General features: G+C 41.2%; 1 protein-coding gene across 35 annotated transcripts in view; it reads left to right on the top strand.

Annotated features, from left to right (window-relative positions):
* Window positions 1–21,853, top strand: part of RBFOX1 (RNA binding fox-1 homolog 1) — a 1,569,090-nt gene that overhangs the window by 1,448,602 nt on the left and 98,635 nt on the right. For 28 of the 35 annotated variants that reach the window (XM_082713148.1, XM_082713127.1, XM_082713136.1 and 25 more), the window contains 4 exons: window positions 1,070–1,123; window positions 7,501–7,593; window positions 9,389–9,449; window positions 18,973–19,026. In XM_082713148.1, the coding sequence (XP_082569274.1) occupies window positions 1,070–1,123; window positions 7,501–7,593; window positions 9,389–9,449; window positions 18,973–19,026 (262 nt within the window). The remainder of the gene's footprint in view (window positions 1–1,069; window positions 1,124–7,500; window positions 7,594–9,388; window positions 9,450–18,972; window positions 19,027–21,853) is intronic. The other 7 variants (XM_082713149.1, XM_082713143.1, XM_082713137.1 and 4 more) reach the window with 1 other exon arrangement.

Below are 21,853 nucleotides of genomic sequence, written 5' to 3'. Positions count from 1 at the left end.
ATAGCTGAATTAGAATTTTAGATGACATTTTTATTAAGTATAAGAGTGTCTTAAATATTGCAGGGAATGTAATGATCCTGAAAGATTTGAAACTTAAATTTAACTAGGCATCTGTAATTCAGCCGGCTGCCCCGTTCGTAATCTGAAACCCTGTTTCCAGGCTCACATATGTCGAGTGGCTTTCACTTCTTGTAGAGCCTCTTCCTGCTAATTGTCTAAAATCTATCTGTTTGTTTAACGAAATGAAGCATCATCTTGAGAGAAGTACATTTCAGCCTCAGGGCTAATCCCAACTCTGCCGGTGTCTTCATTATGAGCGATGTCCACATGGTGGGTCTTGCTTTCATCTGTTCATACTGGATTTCCTTTACATGGCCTGACTCTTCCTGTAGCTTCCACGGGGGCCACGGGCCACCGTCCTCACCATCAGATGCCATGTGGACATTTTACCATTAAAATCCATCATCAAGGCCGCTTCTGCTGGTGGCTAGCGGAGTAGGCTCTGAGAATCAGTTTCTCCACCAGCCAGTTTTCATCTTTGCTGCTCAGTGCCTGGGAAAGCAACTGTCCACACCAGAAGAAAGAAAAAGAGAAGGGCACCTGGGTGGCTCAGTGGGTTAAGCTTCTGCCTTTGGCTCAAGTTATGATCTCAGGGTCCTGGGATCAAGCCCCGCGTCAGGCTCTCTGCTCAGCGGGGAGCCTGCTTCCCCCTCTCTCTCTGCCTACTTTTGATCTTTCTCTCTGTGTCAAATAAATAAATAAAATCTTTAAAAAGAGAGAGAGAGAGAAAGAAAGAAAAAGAGAACTAACCACCTGATGACACTTTTTGCACAGGCCCATATTATGACCTCTCACTTGGTGGGGTATCCAATAAAATAAAAATCATATGTATGCTTGTGCTTTCTCTTGGTTCAAACACATCACTAAGGATAAAACAACATAAGATGTCCACCCTGATACTGAAAGAGAAAACAAATAAACAAACTCGGACTTGGGGTTCAGTTACCAATGTGCATAATCTGATGTCCTTCATTTCTCTTGCTTATAAAACATTTCTATTTCTTTGCAGCAATTTGGTAAAATCTTAGATGTTGAAATTATTTTTAATGAGCGAGGCTCAAAGGTAAGCAATTTAATTTACTTTAGGATTGTTTAGCTTATTTTTAAACGTTTGCTATGGATAATGGGAAACAACTGCACTGTTTTAATTAGCACATTGTGAAAATAAACTTCAGTGGGAATTCCTTTAGAGACCTCCTCCAGTTTCCAAAATGGGGGGAAATGCATTGGGTTCAGTTTAAATGTATAAGGGGGTAATTTAAAATTGCTGTTTTATACCTATCTATTTATCTATCTATCTATCTATATTTATATATATCAAGTTTCCAGAGGAAAATTACCCATGCTTAAAAAATAATGTTGTTGCTACATTTTTGTTTTTCAGTGATAATTATGTTCTTTATATTAAAAAGTGAGTTGATAGTCTCATGCGCAGGTAAATATGTGATTATTCTGTATTAATAAAGTGCAGTTATTTTCCTGGGTTGTAGGGGAGAAAATTTCATATACACCAACCTTTTGAATATAATCGGGTTCATTAATATGTTTGCCACTCCCCATTTTGCAATTTGCCGTTGCTTTGAATTCGTTTTTGGTTTTCGGTTTTTTCTGCAGGAGACCAATTTCTAAGTCAATTTTTCCAGACCTAAGCATGTTAGTAAAAATCAGGGATTATGTGGAAAGGCTCCAGCACCTTCAGCGTGGAAATATGTTTAAGAAGAAAAGGCCCAGTTCTCTCAAAGCATACCGTCTATCAGAGGTCATCAAAATGCAGTTCCCCGAGCAGCAGCACCTAGGAAAATACCAGAAATGCAAATTTTCAAGGTCCAAGCCAGACCTACTGAATCAGACACTCGGAATGGGAGCCCAGCGATCTGTGTTTTAACAAACCTTCCAGGCCTATCGTTAGAGTTATAAACACTGTGTTTGCCTGTTTTAGACAAACGCCAACGCTTCATCTAAATGCAAAATGCCCCTTTGCCCACTGGTGTTTTGTGGTGGCGAACGTGTCCTCATCCTACCTACGTGCACAGAAAACTCCAGGGCTCCATCAGAATCTCCCTTAAGGAAGGCAGTGCGTTAGGCTTAGCAGCTACTGAGTGATAAGCATTTGGTTGGAGGACTGTGAGATTGACCTCAGCAGCCAGAAAGTGACCACTTTCAATAACTCTGCCCAGTTTCCAGGGTACCAGTCACCAGGCTGGCAGGAATTCTAAGCTCCCTTGTATCCTCAGACTGTGCAAGTGGGTATTGGGACAGATTGCTTACCAGATACAGAGAGATACTGGATTTAGCCCCATAACTTTCCTCAGGTAGGCTATTTGGGACAAGTCCATATCCAAGAGGGTTTATGAGAAGAACCGGTTTTCTCTAAGGGAGCAAGTGCTACCCCTCCTGGGCATAGCAACCACCTCCTTCCCGTGAAGCACACAAACCCATGCATTATTCCTTGGGTAGTTTGCACCCTTTCCATCCTAAATAGGATGATACAGCTTGATGTGAGGGAAGAAAATTCTAGTACTTTCCTTTCCGTGGCCAAAATGATGTCGTGATATGCTGCATGAGATTTAAAAAAAAAAAAAAAATTATTATACTCTCTGGTTCTGCCAGTGCAGGGGTCTTCTCCCCAAATTTCAAATACTTTAGTTATTTTTATATCAGCAGTGTGACCTCTAGGCTGGGGGAAATATAAGTTCATTTTCTTTCTGCTCCTTAGTTAAAAATCATTATAGAAGCTGTTTCTATACCTTGCAAGGCAAAGTGCATTAAGAAATAACATGCCCGGGGTGCCTGGCTGGCTCAGTTGGTAGAGTGATCTTGATCTTGGGGTTGTGAGTTCGAGCCCCACGTTGGGTGTAGAGATGACTTAAAAATAAAATCTTAAAAAAGAAAAGAAAAGAAAAATGTGCCTAGCCTAACTAATCCTTTTCACTGAGGCCTGATGCATTCTTGGCAAAATCCTAGATGACCCGGAATGTTGACCAACTCTCTTGTAATCCTGAGTTTGTGGCACTAATGCCTTTAAAGGTTGTTGTGTTTTTTTTGTTTTTTGTTTTTTGTTTTTTGTTTTAATTTATATTTATTTTATATTTTGTTTTGTAACTTTTGCCAGTTAGAAAAAGCTGTTTAATTCCTTTCGAGAGCTGTTTTGGGACATTAGAAGAATATCATTTGCTATTTTGAAAGTACAATGGAGGAACTATTTTTAATCCCTCTTCCGTCATTGCCACGATTAGCCTGTCTCTAGGGCTTTAGCGGTGAAGACCGTTTAAGTTTGCCGCATCCAGTGACTGACTTTGTGAACCTGCTTTTTACTTTTGATTAGGAGACTTCAAGAATAGCCTGGGTGGGTAGGCTCCCTGGGAAAGAGGCGTTCTGGCAGGTGCTGGGGGCTGACTGTTGCGGTGTGAAGTGGAGTGTCCTCGAGACAGTCCTTTGGGGGAACTGCTAAATGGGGACAGCCACTCACCCAGGGATATTTTTCAGACTTGACATTATCCTCTGCAGGAAAGGGCCTTATTTAAAGGGACATTTCCATTTAAATGGTTAAGAAACCTGAACCACTGTTACGACCTCGCGTGCATCATTTGGCACCGGAGAAGCAGCCAGGAAGCATGTGGGCCCTCAGAGCCAGAGCTCACTGTCTGGTCATTATCTTTGGAGCTGGTCCCTGAGGCAGGTCAGTCAGTCCTCACAGAGCATGGCTGTGTGTTCTGGGTGTTTGGTGTGTGAGTCTGTGTGTGTGTGTGTGTGCGCGCGCGCGCGCGTGCATGTGCGTGTTTGCACATACCCTATTAAGATACAGGTAGTATCTATGTTATCCTGAGAACATATACCATAAATAGCTCCTGGGCACATGGATAGCAAGTATACAGGGAAGCCACATTTTAAAAAGACACAACCGACTTCAAAAATGAGAATTTAGTAGCATTTAGGGGTAAGAGATCCTATCATTCATTTTTCCTTTTAGGAGATTTAAAAACATGTTGTTGAACTCTGAAATGATGTATGTGGGGGATACAACCAGAGAGAGCTACTTCTTAATATACCCGGGAAATAGACAGTCTGTCTAACCTTTGATTCAGTAGATGATTTGTGAGGGCTAGTTCCCTCCTTGGGACAAGAAGATGGGTGAATCCATGGTCAGTGAGACGGAAGCGGTCCTCATAGACTTTCCTGAGTGGTGGGGGAGACGAACCACTAAGACCAGCCACGGTCAGGGTACGGGCTATGCTCTATGGCAAGGGAGCGAGCAGGCAGGCCAAGACTGTTAGGGGTGGGAAGGCTTCTGTGAAGAAAGGGCACTGACCCTGGGAGTGAACACTCTCCACCCCTCTGCTGAGGTGAGCTCCGGAAGCAGTGCATCTCCTGCAACAAAGAGCACCCGGGCCATGCCCTGTGCATCCTGTGTGTTCTAGAACGTTCAGGGTTCCACATCCAGCATTGTACCCAGCTCCTGAGCTCTCAGGCCAAGTCCAGAATGTGCTCCTTCCGTTCCCCTTCTTAAGGCTGACATAAAAATACTCAGAAAGTTTTTAAGAACTCCACGTTGTGCCTTGGAATTGTGCCTTGTGCCAGGTAGTGGGTGTCACGCTTCAGATGAGAATTCCGGTGATCTTCTGGCCCGAGGCCATATTCCTTCTTGCCTTGTGGAAGGGGAGGGGGTGACTGTCCAATGGAAGAGGTAGGATAGTCCCTTTGATATTTGGGGCCTGTGTCTGGAGCAAGCACTTCTGCATTCAACTTTCTAGAATCTCAACCAGTCATCTCAGCAGCTGGAAATCAGAAATATTGAAGACCTCAAAAACAAAAAAACAAACAAAACAGAGAGAAAGAGAGAGAAGTGTAGCAGAACATGAGAGTAAGAATAAGAAGAATCCATATATGTTATCTGACTTCAAAACAGGGAAGAATTTGGGGCTGTAGTGAACTACTTGCTTTGTGGTTTATGAACTTCACATGGGATTTCAGAACCTATTTCTGTCTCCACTTTCATGTCTCCCTGATGCCCACAGTGCAGATTTTAGGCCAGTGTGATTTGCTCTGGGGTCAGAAAAGAATCACAATGATCTGATTCTTTGGGATGACGTTGGGTGGGGGAGTTAAATGTCCCCTTTCATGGGGCTGTGGTGCTAATTAATGACTGGTGCCTGTGGATGGCAATGATGTCATCAAGCCTTCCATCTTTAAGACTCGAACTGTGGACTTTCTTTGCTTTCCTTGTCAGAGAATTGCCCCTGATGCAGCCAGCAGCCTTATTTCCTTTATTTGTTGGTTGTATGAAATTCTGCGTGTGCTAGAGAGTTTGATTTTGAGGAGACTGTGGCTATACGCCCAAGATCCAAATCACCATGTCAGACAGATGGTCACCTCCGAAACTCACTCCACTGAATAGGGTGCCCATTGGACATTGGCAATGAAATAGTCTACCTCATACAATGAACTGGAACTTGCCTTTGATGGTGCTTGGTAATAAGAGAGGCCATGGAAATGCAGCTGCTGGGGCACACTGTAGCCTTCTCAGCAGACCGATGTCTGGGCTCCACTCTGAGATTCTGATTGGGTAGACACATGGCAGCATTCAGGAATCCTAATGTTCATATGCTAGGGCCCCCACTTCCTTTCACTGGGCAACCAAGTTTGGGACCCTCTGACCAAGAGTCAGCGCCATTCGTGGAGCAAACCCCTCAAATTCTGTCTTCAGTCCATTAAAGAGCTGTTCCTGCACAACTCACCGGTTCGGCTACTTGGACACCTCACATGGGCATACCACAAGCGATGTCCGAGACAAAGTTCTTCTGTTATGGAGCATAAAGTCTTATACTAGTCGAATCATCTAGACCCATCCTCATCTCAGATCCTCACAGTGGGTCCTATTATCAAAGACTTCTCAGTCCAGTCCTCCAAAGTAAAGTTGCTTATTTTTTCTCTATAGAATTCTGTAGCATAATCATTTAATTTAGCTTGGAGCCATCCCCGGATGGCATCTCCTATAGATGAGCCCACGTTGACTTTGGAAAGTTCTCTCTTCAGGCAGACCTTGGGCCAGCACCTCTCTGAATACCCCAAGCTTTGGAAATCCCTTCAGCAATGTAGCGAGAGGTTGGGTTAGCACTAGTAGCTTGACTACTTGTTGTTTGTAATTACTCTCTCTCTTATCAGTGAGACTGAATGTCAGACTGTCCCAACTAAGCTAGAAACCAACATGCCCCTTTACTGAAGTTTACCCGGTTGCAAATAGGCGTCCCGACACATTGCATTGTTTCGCCAGAACAAGCTGGGCAAATTTACACTGGAATGGTTTCAAAAGGTTGGTGTATATTTCTGAACAAGATGTACAAATATTTTTAGGGGTTTTAAAAATAATGTGTCATATTCTCTGTACTCTTCTTAGGAACAGTGTCAGTGAAGGAAAAAGGTGGTTTTTGACAATGTGACGTTTAGTGGGGTTGTTTTTTGAGGCTGAAATATTAAAACAAAATATGCCAGTGGTGAAGGAAAGGGTTTATTATCTATCAGTAAGAGAGGTAGAGCCCAGAGTGTTACTGCGAATAAGTCTCTTAACTGAGCTCCTTTATTTTCTAACTGTTGACTTGACAAGTGGCTATCAAGATAATGTCTTAGAATGTTACACGGTATATGCATACGTTTCCCTTTTCAGTTAATGAAGTTAGCCTGGAAAGTTGACTAGTTCAGAAGCGTATATGTTTTTGAGGGGCGGGGGAAGTATTGATATAAAAAAAGGCAACTTGAACTCTTTGCATTATTAACCAATTGATGTTTATTTCAATTCATTTCATGTGATTATTTTGTTTATTAGATCAAAGAGGTTAAGATTTATTATGAAAAAGGTCTTTCCTTTTTTTTTTTTAGGCTTCTAATTTTTATTTTTGAGAAGTTAAGGCTGTAAAATTGACAAATCTGAATAACCCTAAAATTGCATGAAGAAGAGATGTTCTTAAGACCACACGGCATGACTCTGTAGGCAATGTTAGAAGATTTTGGCATTCATTGTTGAATTCCGTGCACACATTTTATTTTATTTTATTCTTAATTTGCATGTCAAGAAAGTGGTTCCCTTTTTTTTTTCCTCGTTATTTCATTTTCTTCTCTGTGAAGACACTGTAAATTTATTTTGATCTCATTTTCTTTCCGTTAGACTTATTTTCTTCTGTAGTGACATTTAGAAAGGTATTTTTGGTATCATTCTTTGAATTCTTCAGGGGTTACAGCTAACTGGTGACAGAAAAAAAAAATCTTGTTCACATTTGTCGCTTACTTATTGCACATCTTTGTATTCTTATAATTTCTCTAATTTGCATGTTACAGAACTGAAGCCAGGACAAGAAATAGAAATTAAAGCGAGAGAACGTTACACAGTGGTCGTTGACTGGAATAATAATGTGCATGTTGTTTTCCCCTTCTCCCTCCTGCATGCAGGGATTTGGTTTCGTAACTTTCGAAAATAGTGCCGATGCGGACAGGGCGAGGGAGAAATTACACGGCACCGTGGTAGAGGGCCGTAAAATCGAGGTGCATGTTCAAAATATTTTCCTTTACATCTTCTTTATAAATGTCTGCTTCACGCTCATTCGTTGTTCCAGATGCATCACCGTGTCTTGTATGTGACCCTACTCCCTTCTCATTGTTTATATATATATATATATTTTTATATTTATATATAAAAAGGAAAACTGGCCTTACTTTTTTTTTTTAATTTCACTTTATTATGTTCTTCTTATTACTGACGAAAGGTGAATGGCAAAAGTGAGACAAAAGAAAGGTTACTCTGAAAATTTTTTTTTCCTTAATTTTCTGTGTTTTAATGAGCAACGGGTGCAGTAGGTTCCAAACAGTGGAGACAGTATGCAAAACAAAACAAAAAAACAGAGCAGTTTCTTTTCTTTTTTTTTCTTTTTCTTTTCCTTTTTCTTTTTTTCCTTTTCTTTTTCTTTCCACTGCAGGGTTGACGAGGGATCCACAGTGGTGTCCAAATTGACTCAAATGGCGAAAGCAGTAGCATTTGGAAGAAAAACTGTTTATTGTTTAAAAAAAAAAAAAATGAGAGGTCTTTGTCACTGAATCTTTCATTTTTTTTTTTTTGTTTGTTTTGTTTTCGTTTAAGAAGCCAGTTTGAACCTTTGCCTTCTTTCAGTAATAAAGTAAATAACCGAACAGGATTTCCTGTTAAATATCTGGCCTCTCTTCACTGAAAAAGAAAAATAATAAAAATAAATGCTCAAATTTGGATACTCAGAATCTACTCTTTCTACCACTGGATCTCCCTCAACATGGCCACAGGGTTATATTTGTTAAAACTTAAAAAAAAAAAAAAATACCAGTTAAAAATGCTTTAGTCTTTGGAGTAAGATGTTGCATATTTTGCCTTTCGTTTTCCCCCCCCTCGACGATAACGCTTAGGCCCCTCACCAAACTCTCAGTAACCATGGTAACTGTATACAAACCCATGCTGGCGATGGTGGTGAATGGTAAGTGGTGAAGTCCATCTGCCGCTTCACGTATCTAGTGCTGGTTATCTCTCTACATATATATACCACGTGGTATTTTTTTGACTTGTCGTATTAAGTTTTCTTGATGCTCTATTTTTTTGGGTACCGGTACGCCTGTAATTGAGTGTACGTTCTAAGCGAGCCTGGGAGGCACTGACTGGATTGAGACATGACAGTGCACATCTTACTCAGATCGTTAACTCCATATTGTGTTAAACAATGCACCCTCTCTTTTATCCTTTTGTTAGCTGTGACTTTAAAGCTTGAATGATCTTGTTAATTCTTGCGATGTCGAAGGCTCTTGTTTCAAGTGTTGAATGCTAGATGTTGCTCTCCCGATGGTCCTTCCCTCCCAACGTGTTGCACACAGCTAAATCTTGTTTGTCCCTTTTTTTTTTTTTGACATTTATGTTCCCTTGTACCTTGTCTCTCCCCTCTTCTACTCCACTGCATGTTCCTTCATATGAATTTTATTTTGTGTTTAAAAATATTTATTGTTTCTGTGTTACCATGGAGTACACGCATGCTTTTAAGTCTTCAATTATGCAGTTCCTTTTAATTTGCTTTTACTGTCTCCTTATTAAACTTTTAAATGATATGACATTGCTTTATTGAAATGATTTGTAAGTTAAAATGGTTATGAAGTAAATGTAATTATAAAAATGTATGATTTTGTTATGCACCTACTGCCTTTTATAAATTAAAATGCATTTTAGTTTTTTTTTTTTAATAAGTAATCACAGTCATAATGCATGCAACTAATTGAACTGTGGGCTGGCCCTGGAATTTGTGCTCATTTGAGTTTTCTGTGTACATAGGTAAATAATGCCACAGCACGTGTAATGACAAATAAAAAGACTGTCAACCCTTATACAAATGGTAAGTACTTTACAAGAACTCATCCCTAGCTCTGTATCTCTTAAGTATCATTTAATCAGGGAGTATGTTTCCATAAACCCTGTTAGCCTCCCTGTGGCTGCCGGTAGCCTCCGTGTGGCTGCCGGTGTGGCTGCTGACCTGCTACAGTGAACCATGTGAATCAGTACAATATTTTTCAGTGACTACTGAAAATAGTCTGTTGGTGAGCCCTGAATATGTCAAATCACCATGTTGTACACCTGAAACTAATGTAATACTGTAGGCCAACTAGACTTAAATAATAATTTTTATAAAAAGATAATTTTCACAACAGGGGCAAATAGAGTTTTCAGGTCAAGCATGCCTGCCCTTTCCTCCAATCTCTCCAGACTAACATTTGGGGTGAAATACAGTCATTCAAGGATGACTTGGGTCGATTACTTTGCTGTTATTTTAGTAAGTTGAGGGAGAATGGAAGTTTTGTTTCCTTTTTTTCCACCACCACAACATCTTTGCTGATCCCTAGTCGTTTCTGGAAGAGGGGCTTCAGAGTTTGGTTCTGGCCTTAGGTCTTCTCTGGAGCTGTGAGAGTTTCAAAGTGGCTTGGAGGGTGTCTCCTGAGGACCACCATTGGGTGGGTGCAGTCTTTCTTGCGGTTCCCCAATGCTGTTTTGAGCCGGGTGAGGATGTTGTCACGTATTGCAGACCCCTTCAGGACAACGCATCTCTGTCCTTCCTAACCAAGAAGCCCTCTCAAAACCCCTCATGATCAGAATTCACATTCATAACAAGAGTTGAGAGTGTTCTACCATTTTGATTCTTTAATCTTTCCCAGAACGCATCTCTCATAAGATACTTAAGGTGTGGGGGCCAGCAATACTTAATGGTACCAAAAAGCTGGGAAGAATTTAATGCAGTAAATCAAAGTATATACACTAAATGGGATACTATACCCATTAAAATGAGCCAGGTGAGAACTCTACAGAGCCCCTAATGAATGAAAAAGTTTTAAATGGAAAAGTATAGCATGATTTCAACCAAATTATGGAAGCCATTGCCTCAAAATGCTAATGGTTGAGTTGAACTAGAAGACTGGAAGACATTTTTCCTCTGTTTTGTAGGTTTGCAAAAATGATTTAATTTAATTGCTGTCATAGAGGAAAATGTATGTAACTTTCCATTTTTAATATTTTAGTTACATGTGAGACATGGAAATAGAGATTCATTCCAAAAAATAATAACAATAATAAACATTAATGAAAAGGTTAAATATATTTTGAATAATGCCACTGCCAGCTCAGTGCCCTAGCTCCCCAGAGGACACCCCGTTATAGATTATTATCTGTTTTTTGACTTTGCATTTTTATGCATATATATGTAATAAGTATATATTTGTAATATACATGGTGTCATGTACACACTTTTTCTATAAATGTTATGGTGTACACGTCATTTTTAATTGGCTTTTAGATATCAATAGGGAGTTCCTTCAATTTTAATGCATAGAGACCAAACTCATTCTTTTTAGCAATTACATAACATTCTCTGAAATGGATATATGGTTTTATTCTTTTATTTTTAAGATTTTATTTATTTATTTGAGAGAGAGTGTGAGCAAGAGAGTGTTCACAAGCAGGGGAGGTGACAGGCAGAGGGAGAAGCAGACTCCCTGCTGAGCAAGGAGCCCAGTGTGGGATCTGATCTGAGAACCCTGGGATCATGACCCTAGCTAAAGGTAGAGGCTTAAGGGACTGAGCCTCGCAGGCATCCTGATTAATGGGTTTAGTTCTACCTTCTTTCCGTACTGATTGACATTTGAATTTTGTGTTGTTGTTATTATAAACAGTAGTATTAGCATTTAGTAGTTTTGGTTTTCTTTTTCTTTTCCCTTGTGCATTGACTACCAATTTGGCTAAGTCAGTCTGTTCTTATTTTTAAAAAGGGGCACCATTAAACAGAGTTATACCCTCAATATAACAGGGCTCCAGCTTGAAAGATCAGAAGAATTGTTTATTCTGCTGACCCATTTTTCCAGCTCCAACCACCCGAGGCATGGCCTTAAATGGTATAGAAAGTCTCCACAAGGGGTGCCTGGGTGGCTCAGTGGGTTAAAGCCTCTGCCTTCAGCTCAGGTCCTGACCCCAGGGTCCTGGGATCAAGCCCCACGTCTGGCTCTCTGCTCTGCAGGGAGCCTGCTTCCTCCCCTCTCTCTCTCTGCCTGCCTCTCTGCCTACTTGTGATTTCTCTCTCTCTGTCAAATAAATAAAATCTTAAAAAAAGAAAGAAAGAAAGAAAGAAAGAAAGTTTCCACAGCAGACTGAATGCCCAGTGCTGAAATGAAACAAATTTCTGATGTATGCATCATGAAGCCTTTCTACTTGGGTAAAAATGATAGCTCTGCAACTTGCCAGAGTTAATACATGATGACATCGACCCCACCGCTGGGCATTTCCTGTAATGATGAAGTGGGAACCCTGTGCGTGTGCACACGTGTGCAAGGGAGTTCTAGCGTGCGTGTCCGTAGGTGCTCAGGTGTGTTGATGTGAGAAAACGAAGCAAGGGAAGGCAAATATTGTTCCCTAAGCCATACGGATGCATGTTTATTTTAAAGGAGGTTATTGATCCATGTCCTACCCAGGGTTGAACACTAGCCCAGTGGAATTTAGGGATGCAGTTCAAAGCCCATCCATTAATAGCCAGCATTCCTGGAACAATGACCATGTGGCATCATGTTAAGCATTTTAAATGTTCCAGACCCACATGAAGTTCTACAAAGAGGACATACTTATCCCTGTTTTAAAGAGGCAAAACCTGAGGCTGGAAGAGATGAAGTCCTTAGTGAAGTCTTTCCCTTTTATTCTGGAGTAACAAACCTTGTGGTCCTGCCTGTGTGAATGCAAGAACGTCACTTCCCCTCCATCATCTTACAGACCTGCACACGAAAGGCAACGGACCACAATACCAAAAGGATTCCTATATGTTCAGCCCCAAATGCCTGTTTTTGAGGCATCAGCATCCCACATTGCATTCCAGGTAGCCCTGCATCCTGAGTTTCCGAGAATAAGTCATTGGGTTTCTCATCCCAGTACCTGAAAGGGAACACTTGAGCTTATCCTGTCATGTGGACTGAGTATGAGGCAGTCACAGCTGAACCGACTTAAGAAACAAATACAAATCCCAATGACATAAAGCAGCTAGATTCTATAGGAGAGATTGTGGAGACTCTTGGTAGTCAAAGAACAGCAGTTCTCAAAGCTTTCCAATCCATGATTTCTGAGTGTTATCACCGCGAGGAACCCTTCCCATCAATTGCAATACAACAGAAGATAATGGGGCCCTCTCTGATCCTTAACAAGGCTGACTATGTTAAAAGGGATATTGTCACCACAAAAAGAATAAAAAGGAAGGAAGGAAGGGAAAGGAGGAAGGAGGGAAGAAAGAAAGAGGCACCTGGGTGGCTCAGTCACTGGGCGCCTGCCTTCGGCTCAGGTCGTGATCCCTGCATTGGGCTCCCTCCTCAGTGGGGCGTCTGTTTCTCCCTCTCCCACTCCCCCTGCTTGTGTTCCCTCTCTTGCTGTGTCTCTCTCTGTCAAATAAATAAATAAAATGTTAGGAAGGAAGGAAGGAAGGGAAAGAAAGTTACTGTGTGAGATGATGAATACATAAGTTAGTTTGATTGTGCTGATATCTTGCAGTGTATATGTAATCTCAAGTCAACAAGTTGTACACTTTAAATATGTACAAATCTTAGTTGTCAATTATACCTCAGTAAAGCTGGGAGTGGGGAAGAGAAGATAAATCAGGTCTCATGAAGTCGGGTCAAAATGAGAAAAGTTACAGTTACCAACGTACACTTCAGCAAATATAACTTCCTAGAGCCATCACATTTTGAGGTCATCTTCACATGGTGAAATATCACTGTCAGCGCCAGCATCACATTCATGCATCCTTTCAGTCACATGCCAGGCAAGAGCTTAACCAGCCACACAGCTTCCGGTGAAGCCAGAAGACCAGATCCTAAACACCTAAACCCAGCGGGCTCTGTTATACCAACATCAAGGCATTACATTTCCTAGGACATTTGAGCTTGGATATGAGAGAAGACTGTAGAATGACATCCAGGGTTCTGCAAACACTATTGATCAGAGAGCTTCCCAAAGAGGGAGTTGGGCTACTTCTGTCTTGCTGATTCCTCCCCAGGACAGCAGCCCTCAGACCAGAGCTGGGGTTCATTGTACTCTCTGCAGATCAGATGTTTGCAGTGCAAAACAAGTTGCGAACCAGATTCTCTGGGATTCCCTGGATATTGGATGTGGATTTTTTTTTTTCTCAGACAGCTTAGGAAGGATAAAAATTGGACAAAAAACAACAACAACAACAACAAAAAACCCAAGACTATAGAGAGAGAAGTAGACCTTATATCAGCTCTGCCTTTCACTGGCTTCTGAACTACAGGCAAGTTGTGGAAACCCTCCACACACCAGTGTTCTTAAGTGGAAACTGAGCTACAGTGGGACCTACTTTCTGGGCTATTTGTGTTTATTACGGATTTAAGTGCTCAACCTAGGACCAGGTCTATGAAATGCCCTAAAAATTTAATTACACAGTAATCTCAATAATAAGTAGTCATCTTGTTTCATTTTTGCTGGAGATCGTAAATTGAATTTCCTGATAGACATACTAATTTCAGGATCAAATATTCAGATGCCAGCCGAGGCTAGGCAAGTAAAATAGATAAGCTAACAGAGAGGGTTTGAAAAACTCACGTTCTTTTTGAACTATCTTCCATTTCCATACAAGGAAAAGCAAAATATTTCTCTATTAGAAGGAAAAGCAGGACAGGATAATAATCAAAGATTGCTGGCATTCGGCCTCTAAGCCAAATAGGGAGCATGGGTGTCTGCAGCTAACTGGGGGCTAAGTGGTGTGATCCCTGGTCACTTCCAGCAAATTGGTCTGTGTGGGATTCATACTCTAAAGTGGGCTATTTCTACGGAACTTTCAAGAAAACCAGAAATCCTGTATTGTAATGAAATCTGAATGTTGGCCATGAATATATATTGCAAAAGAAAAAAAAAAAATAGTGGGCGAACCAAACGCAGTGTGCAACTAACTTTTCATTTTGGGAGTTGCCTGGCATCTTCAGTAGATGTCTTTAGAAAGCATTGGTATGCAGTTCCAGAAACCCCTGTGGTGCATTTAAGGGCACTTTCTTGAATATGTTTCTTTGCTATCCAACCCAACAAAGCCCTAGAGAAGACATGTGCAGATTTTTTGTGTGCACATTCAGACTTGACTTTTAAAATCTAATACAGCCATAGTTAACTCTGGCGAGCTTAGGCAGCGTTTTTCTACAGCAAGCTGGCAGATGACCTTTGAGAAGCTAAATTTGAGGAGGGGAGTGCTGATTTGGATGCAGCCCCTTGAGACCCAGCCCTAGAGGGGGGTCTCTCTACAGAGCTCCTATGTCTGGTCTCTGCTCCATTGCCTTGTTGTATGGGCGTCCCTGAGAGGCTGGGAGCAGTGGGCTTTCTCAGCTGTTCTCTTTTGTTGTAAGCCTCATTGTTCGGTTTAATGTCCTTGATCAAAATCTCTGAATTTGCAGGGCTTGAGGATGTACACAGACTGCCTGAGAACTTAACACGGGGATCATTTTGTCCATCTTCCTGACAGTGCAGTCTCCTGTCTCCAGCAGGGTTATCCTAAGGGTCTCTTCCAGGTACTGGAAGGAGTCACAGGGACTAGGAGGCTATCTGCATGTGATTTACATACATTTACATAAGCCTGCATGAGCTCTGTAAGTCTGAGCAGGGGTGATTCTGAGGGTCTAGATCCTTGCTTACTCTGCGTTGAAGACAGTCACCCCTAACAGAGTCCTTCTTTATTAGATGTATATCAGGAAGCAGGTCATTGGAGATTGGAAGGAGACAGAATCCTAGCCAAAACGGAATGAGCCCATTAGAAAAAGCTCTCTATTCCTTCTGTTCCTTTAGAGCAAAACTAAGTAAATATTTATGGAGCCTTGACTATTTGCCAAATGCAGTTTTAGGTGCTGGGAATTCACATTGGACAGCACTCTTGTTCACTTTACCATTAATTTTAATGAAGGGGAATGGTTATAAAAACAATTAGGAATAAGAAAGAAAGAAGAAAGATAAACCCAAGTAGTGTTAACAGTTATGCAAAAAACAAAACAGGGAATGGAATCAGGGTATAGCTCAAGGGGAAGGAGTGGCATTGAGTAGTCCGCCCTGGGAGGACTCTGGAGACCTCCATAATATCAAGTCAGCTTTGTCAGGAGCTGGGGAAAGTTCTCCAAGCACAGGGAGCAGTGGATATAATCCAGAATTGATCTCGAATGATCTTAGGTGGTTTTGTAAAAATTTAAAAGCACAGTGTCACCGTATTTTGGAGAGAAGGGAACCATACTATGAAGTAAATGGACAGAGGTTAGGTTGTATGAGCTTGTGGGTCAAGGATAGAGTTTGTGTTCTTCTAAGTTCAGAAGGAAGCTGTTGAATTTTGAGCAGCAGAATGGCGTATCTGATCCACTCATTTAAAATGGGCTTGACCACTAGGAATCGAGTGAGTAAAGGAAGGAGGGAGAAGAAGAGTGGGAAGAGATAGAGTGTGTTAGGACATTGTTGCTGGGTCTCATCCAGGTGAGAAATAGAAGTGTCTTGGCCTGGGATGGTGCCAATGGCGAGGAAGGGAAGTTGAGAGCATGGAAATGTCTTTCAACGTCTAACCAATTGGATTTTCTATAGGGTAGGAGGGTAATGGGAGAATCAAGAAATTATTTATCAAGAATTTTGCTTTGAGGAGCCAAGTGGATGAGAGATGCCTTTTGCTGAAGTGGGGAGATTTGCTGAGAAGCAGACTGCAGGGAAGGAGGGAGGTAAGAAGTTGGTTTTCATGCCTGTGGTATGGATCAGAAATGTCTTTGGTTTTCATACATCAGAAGCAGCACTGGTTAGGAAAAAGGACCAATGACGGGGAGCAGGGCAAAACCTGCAGGGGTGTTTCCATGACATTTCATTTTGCTGCTCACAGATTCCAAGTCGGTTTCTTGTGAAGGAGATCTTATCATTGACCTTTCTCAGTTAGTACTGGCATACATGAGATATCATGTATCTCCTAATGAGGGATTGTATTCTTTACATATTGAATAAGTTTTCCATGAACAGACATGGTAAGCTGGGAGGTAGTTGGTAAACAGATAGATAAGGGCATGAAGTGGCCTTCCCTGGGAAGACACTGGAGCTCTAAATAACACCAGGTAAACTTTGTCAAGAGATGATCAAGCAATCAATTGATAGATAGGTAGATAGATGAATAGATGAAAAAGAGGGTACAGAAAAATGATGATAGATGGATAGATCTATGGACAGATAGATGGATCAATAGAAAACTGATATAGATTTGGTAGAAGGCTTCAAGGAAATGAGGAGAATAAAGGCAAATGAGAGAAACGTGATTTAGGATAGTCTTAGATATCTCTGAGAACTCTGTTTCACTGAAAAATTGAGAGACCGTTGGCATAACTTATAGTCTTTGAGAGTTCCATCAAAATTAATCAGTGGGTCCACATTCAGCAAATGGTATGTCCCAGTCTTGTGTGTAGAAGGCAATATTTAAGGAAGCTAATGAGGATGTATATAAAAAAACAAAATCTTATTTCAATAGTGACAAAAAGACCCCGTCTCCATCACCAGTAGAAGTTAGGGACATGAGCAGAGTATAAGATGGGGATTGGAGGGATAAAGAAAAAGAGTGATAAACTCATAACTTAATTATTCACTTAATATGTGTCCTCATATACTTTGTTCACAAACTCGAGATTTCTGTGGAGGACTAGGGAAGAACATTAAATATGTCCAGGTACTCCTGAAGCTTTATTTTCCAACAGTTTGCTCTATATTCTGTTTGATTCCATGGACTTGAGTTGTGGACATTAGTCCACAGATCACAGAAATTGGGTATTCTCTTTTTTTTTAGGAAATAGTAGAATTTTAATTGGTCAAACTGAAGTCCTTTTCCAAATCCATAAAGCACATTTTCTGAAATGTGCCAGATCATTTTTATTTTTATATCATTATAGCAATTTCTATATGACAAGATGTGGTTAATATAACAGAGGGAGGTGTCAGTGTGAAGTTTCAGAAACCGTTGGGACAACACATCTCAGAATTTTATGTCTCTTTCTGGTGATCTAAAATTGGGCCAGACGTTTCCATTAATAAGCCTCCCAGGCACGAAAGCATTGCACTTTGAAAAATCCTATCCTAAGACCATCCTGGGGGCTGTAAACTAGCTAGCTCATTCAAGTTGGATGAACATTCTTAGAAACAAAAATTCTTAGAAAGTTCTGGAAAGTTCTCTGGTTCCTCCAGGGTCCTATCTACTGAGATATTGAGCCTCTGTCTTCCTTAGGGGATCAGTAGATTGTGGCCACCTCTTGGCTGTTCTTAGGTGCATCACTTAGGTCAGATGAAAAGATATCATATCTCTCCCTTCTGGGAAGAGCTCTCCTTGTCAGAAATACCTTCTCCGGCATCCCAACTTTTACCATTGCTTTTTCTCAGACTCATATACTAAAGGAACTCTGGTGTTTGACCTTTAGCCCAAGGACACAAGGTCTTCTACAAAAGACAGTGTGCCTGCCCTTCTTGGTCTTTCAGAAATTCCATATAATGGATGTTTTCATAAAACTCACCAGTAGGAGCAGGAAGTAATCACCAAACCCTGAAACGTGACCATTCTTTGGAGGTTGTTCCCTAAATGATGCCCAATGGGTATGCAATGTGCACAGCTTCTCCATTTGCAAATATTCTTGTACGCTCTTTTCTTGAGTAAAAGTTCCTACGGGGACAGGATTCATTTTACAGAAAATGTTCCATCCAGAACACTGGGAAAATTACAGGGTTCTGTTAATCTTATACACAGGTTGTTTGAAAGTTACCTTAGATATCATGCATTGATTAAGAATTTTTATGGTTCCTGAATGCACTGAAATGTATTCCACACTCAATCTCTAGTGGATAAATGTCATTTTCTTTGGGATGTAAAAAGCACTTCAGAATTCTCTGGGTCATAATTAGGAATGACAATTATCAGAATATGTTGCCACGAAGAATTCTGTTTATGTGAGCTTTCAGATTTTTGTGAACTTATCAGGAAGGGACACATGATGGATTATCTAGTGGTGATCCATGGAGGAAGACAAAAAAAATTGAAATTATTATGGTGGTTCTAGAAAATATTGATGTGGGAGAAAATTAATTACCACAGCATTTTCAAAAAGTTCACCTGTAGCTGGTCAGTAGTTTCCATCCTATTAACTTGCGCTGGCAGCAAATCAAAAGCCTAAGTCTAATTTTCGAGGTATAGGTTTCAAATCTTTTTTATGCATTCCCAAACTATATAGCCTCTAAATATAAAATTAAAAAAAAATACAACACCCCATCTGATTTGTGGTTCACTTGCGGTAATATGAGTTGTTGAGCCAAATGTGATAATAATGTTTTTGTATATTTATTTTAAGGCTGGAAATTGAATCCAGTTGTGGGTGCGGTCTACAGCCCCGAGTTCTATGCAGGTAAAGAGTTCCTCTTTGCATGGCTTCTACTTTGTCTGTTCTAAATGTGTTTTGCCTGCCAGTAAAGACCAGGTTTTGTAAAATAATCTGAGCCACGTAAATCCCCCTCCTAAGAAGTTCTGAAGGATTTTTTTTTTTTTAAAGCGAAACCAAACGAGTTTTAAACCCCTTAAAAAATAAAGGGGAATTGGGTACGTGCGTTATGCTGCGCAGTACACACAGAGCTCCTTATGACATTTTACATTGATTTTGCCTCAAAAAAACATCGAGACTTTGTTCAAGGGCACATTGAACAAACGTAGAGCTGTTCGTGCCCATTTTATTTCGATCTGCCTGGATGTGTGTTTTAGCCACACATTTCCACGTGGGGTTGCCTTTCTTTCTTCCTGGCAAAGCAGAGACTTGGCTCACTTGTTCCAATAATGTGGCAGAGAGTTGAAATTGCCAAGAGAAGGCTTATTTAGAAATTGAGAAAAAAGAAAAACAAACACAAAAAAAACCAAAAAGCAAAAAAAGAAAAAAAAAAGTCTTTCTTTCTCTATTAAATCAGCTTTCCTTAGCAATTCCATCTCTCTGTCTGCTCTGCCTTCCAGGGTAGGTCTCTCCTCTCACCCCTTCCCCGCTACCCACCAACTACCATTTGATCAGGAAATCCATGTAGAAAATCTATTCAGCCCATTTTGGGAGGAGCACCCAATGGTGGAGATTTGGGCTCTGCTGGGCCTGTCACTTCTGCCCCTTAGCCCCTTGCTCATTAACAAGGTTGCATTTAACATCTTAGAACTTCAGTAGATTTGCCACATGGGTTCATTGAAAAGAACTTTTTCTTGGATGGGGCCCTTGCTCTTTGATAAGGAGAAATAAATGACCAGTTGCTCCAGATTCTCTCACTTAATGACCTCTTCACGGTAAGTCCTACCCCCTGCTTCATCCGTTCTGGGATGCCATCTGTCATTTCCTAATCATGGATCAACCCTAGTGTCCGACAGGAACATAGGACACTCGGATGGCTACTCTAGCAGAGTAACCAACTCAACAAAGAAAAAAATGGTAAATCTGGGAAGGTCCAATAGGATAGCTAAGTTCTGGATTTCAGACTGGCAATGTTTGTTCTTCGCATGTGATTATTACCATAAGCCTGAGTTAACTCCGGTGACTCTATGACCTTGAATTGACTGTGTTGATTCTTCTGGGGGAGGAACCTGTTCGCTATAAAACTTTCCATGATTAAATGGTGGAGCCCACATCATGAGAGGACACTTAGCACTAAATAAGGAACATAAACACTGTACTCGGACAGCCCAGGTTCAAATTCCGGCCCCCCTACTTGCCAGCTGTGTGAGTCTAGGCAAGTTACTTAACCTCTCTGTGCCTCAGTGTCTTCATCTGTTAAATGGGAGATCATAATAGTAACAAATTCACAGGTACTTATTAGAATTAAATGGGTTAGTATATGAAGACTAGTACACAGCCAGCACCACATAAATGCTAGGCCAATAAAAATAAATTTATGTCCCACCTCTCTGCCGTAAGGGGAAATTTAACTGACTGTGCTAAATGCTGAGCAAACCACTAAACTAAGAGATTCTTTTCTTAATCATGAGAGGACTGGCCCTTCTGTTCTCAGCTTGTCCACTTGGGGGAAGTAAATTTAGGGGATCGGGGGTGAGGCAGTCTGTTTAGGGGCACAGATGTTGCTGGGGTCCATCCTTGTCCAAAGCTGCAAAGAAAGGACGTCCCTCAAAAGGGCACGGAGGAGGCCAGCCAGCGGCTCCCATGCGTCAGCAGGTGCTGCCCCATGGAACGCGATAGCTGGGAAAATAAGCAAGCACGTTCTCTGCAAGTGTGCATGCCAGGCCACGTGCCCAGTTTCTCCCCAGAGTAATGGGTCAAGGACAAGAAGCAAGAAGCCATCTGATGAGGAGGTAGGGTATAAATGTGTCACTTTGTATAGAGAGAGGAAGGACATGTTTCTGGTCCCAAGCAGTATAGTTGCTGGCCGTCTGGCTAAAGCGACCAAGAGAATCTCCTTTCCATGTGATTTCAAACCTGTATGCCTATCAGTGGGTGTTTGAGAGGACAGTAAGACAGAAGAAACCATTCAAACTAACTTGTATATATGAGAATAAATTAATCAGCCTGACTTTTAGAACCTTAAAGCAGCCGTGCAGATTAGCCTTGAGCCCAGCTGCAGAAGTTAGATCATGGCACTATCGGGAAAGAATAAGTTGTAATAAAGATTAATATTTACCGAGTATTATCTGTGACCAGGCACGGTTCTAAGCACTTTACCTAAGGCAGAGTCCCTTAGCACCGAAGGGCTAAGATTTCAAGTGGGTAAGAAGCTGGCTCGATTTTGGAAATCGAGAGCCTCTGTTCTTTACAACTGGGTTATGTGCTGCCTCTTTATTTTTTGTGAATATTGGAAGTTGTAATTCTTACGGACTGTGCCCTATGATGGTAGATCAGGCTACTGCTCTATGTCCAAGCCAGTCAAATTAAAGAAGAGGAGTAAGATAATAATTTTGGGGTTTTCCAACCACTACCAACGCTGTCACCCTCCCCCCCCACCTCCTCTGTATTCAGACACGGTGAAGGGTTGTGTCAGGGGCAGTTTTAAGGATCCTGGACAACTAAATAACTGTTTCTATGAGATGCTCCAATAACCTTAAGTCTTCAAAGAAATGGGGCATGAACAAGTAAGTTTTACTTGGAAAATCCGTATGTTAATGTTGCCGATACGTGGGCTCCCCTTGCTAATCGGAAGCCTTTCTTGTTGCCGAAATTACCTATGTATGTAGGTAAACGGAGTTCGTGACATGTGGAC

The sequence above is a fragment of the Mustela nivalis genome (assembly GCF_964662115.1).
Source record: "Mustela nivalis genome assembly, chromosome: 19".
Classification (NCBI taxonomy): domain Eukaryota; kingdom Metazoa; phylum Chordata; class Mammalia; order Carnivora; family Mustelidae; genus Mustela; species Mustela nivalis.
Note: the sequence above shows the minus strand (reverse complement) of the source record. Positions and strands in the feature narration are given on the sequence as shown.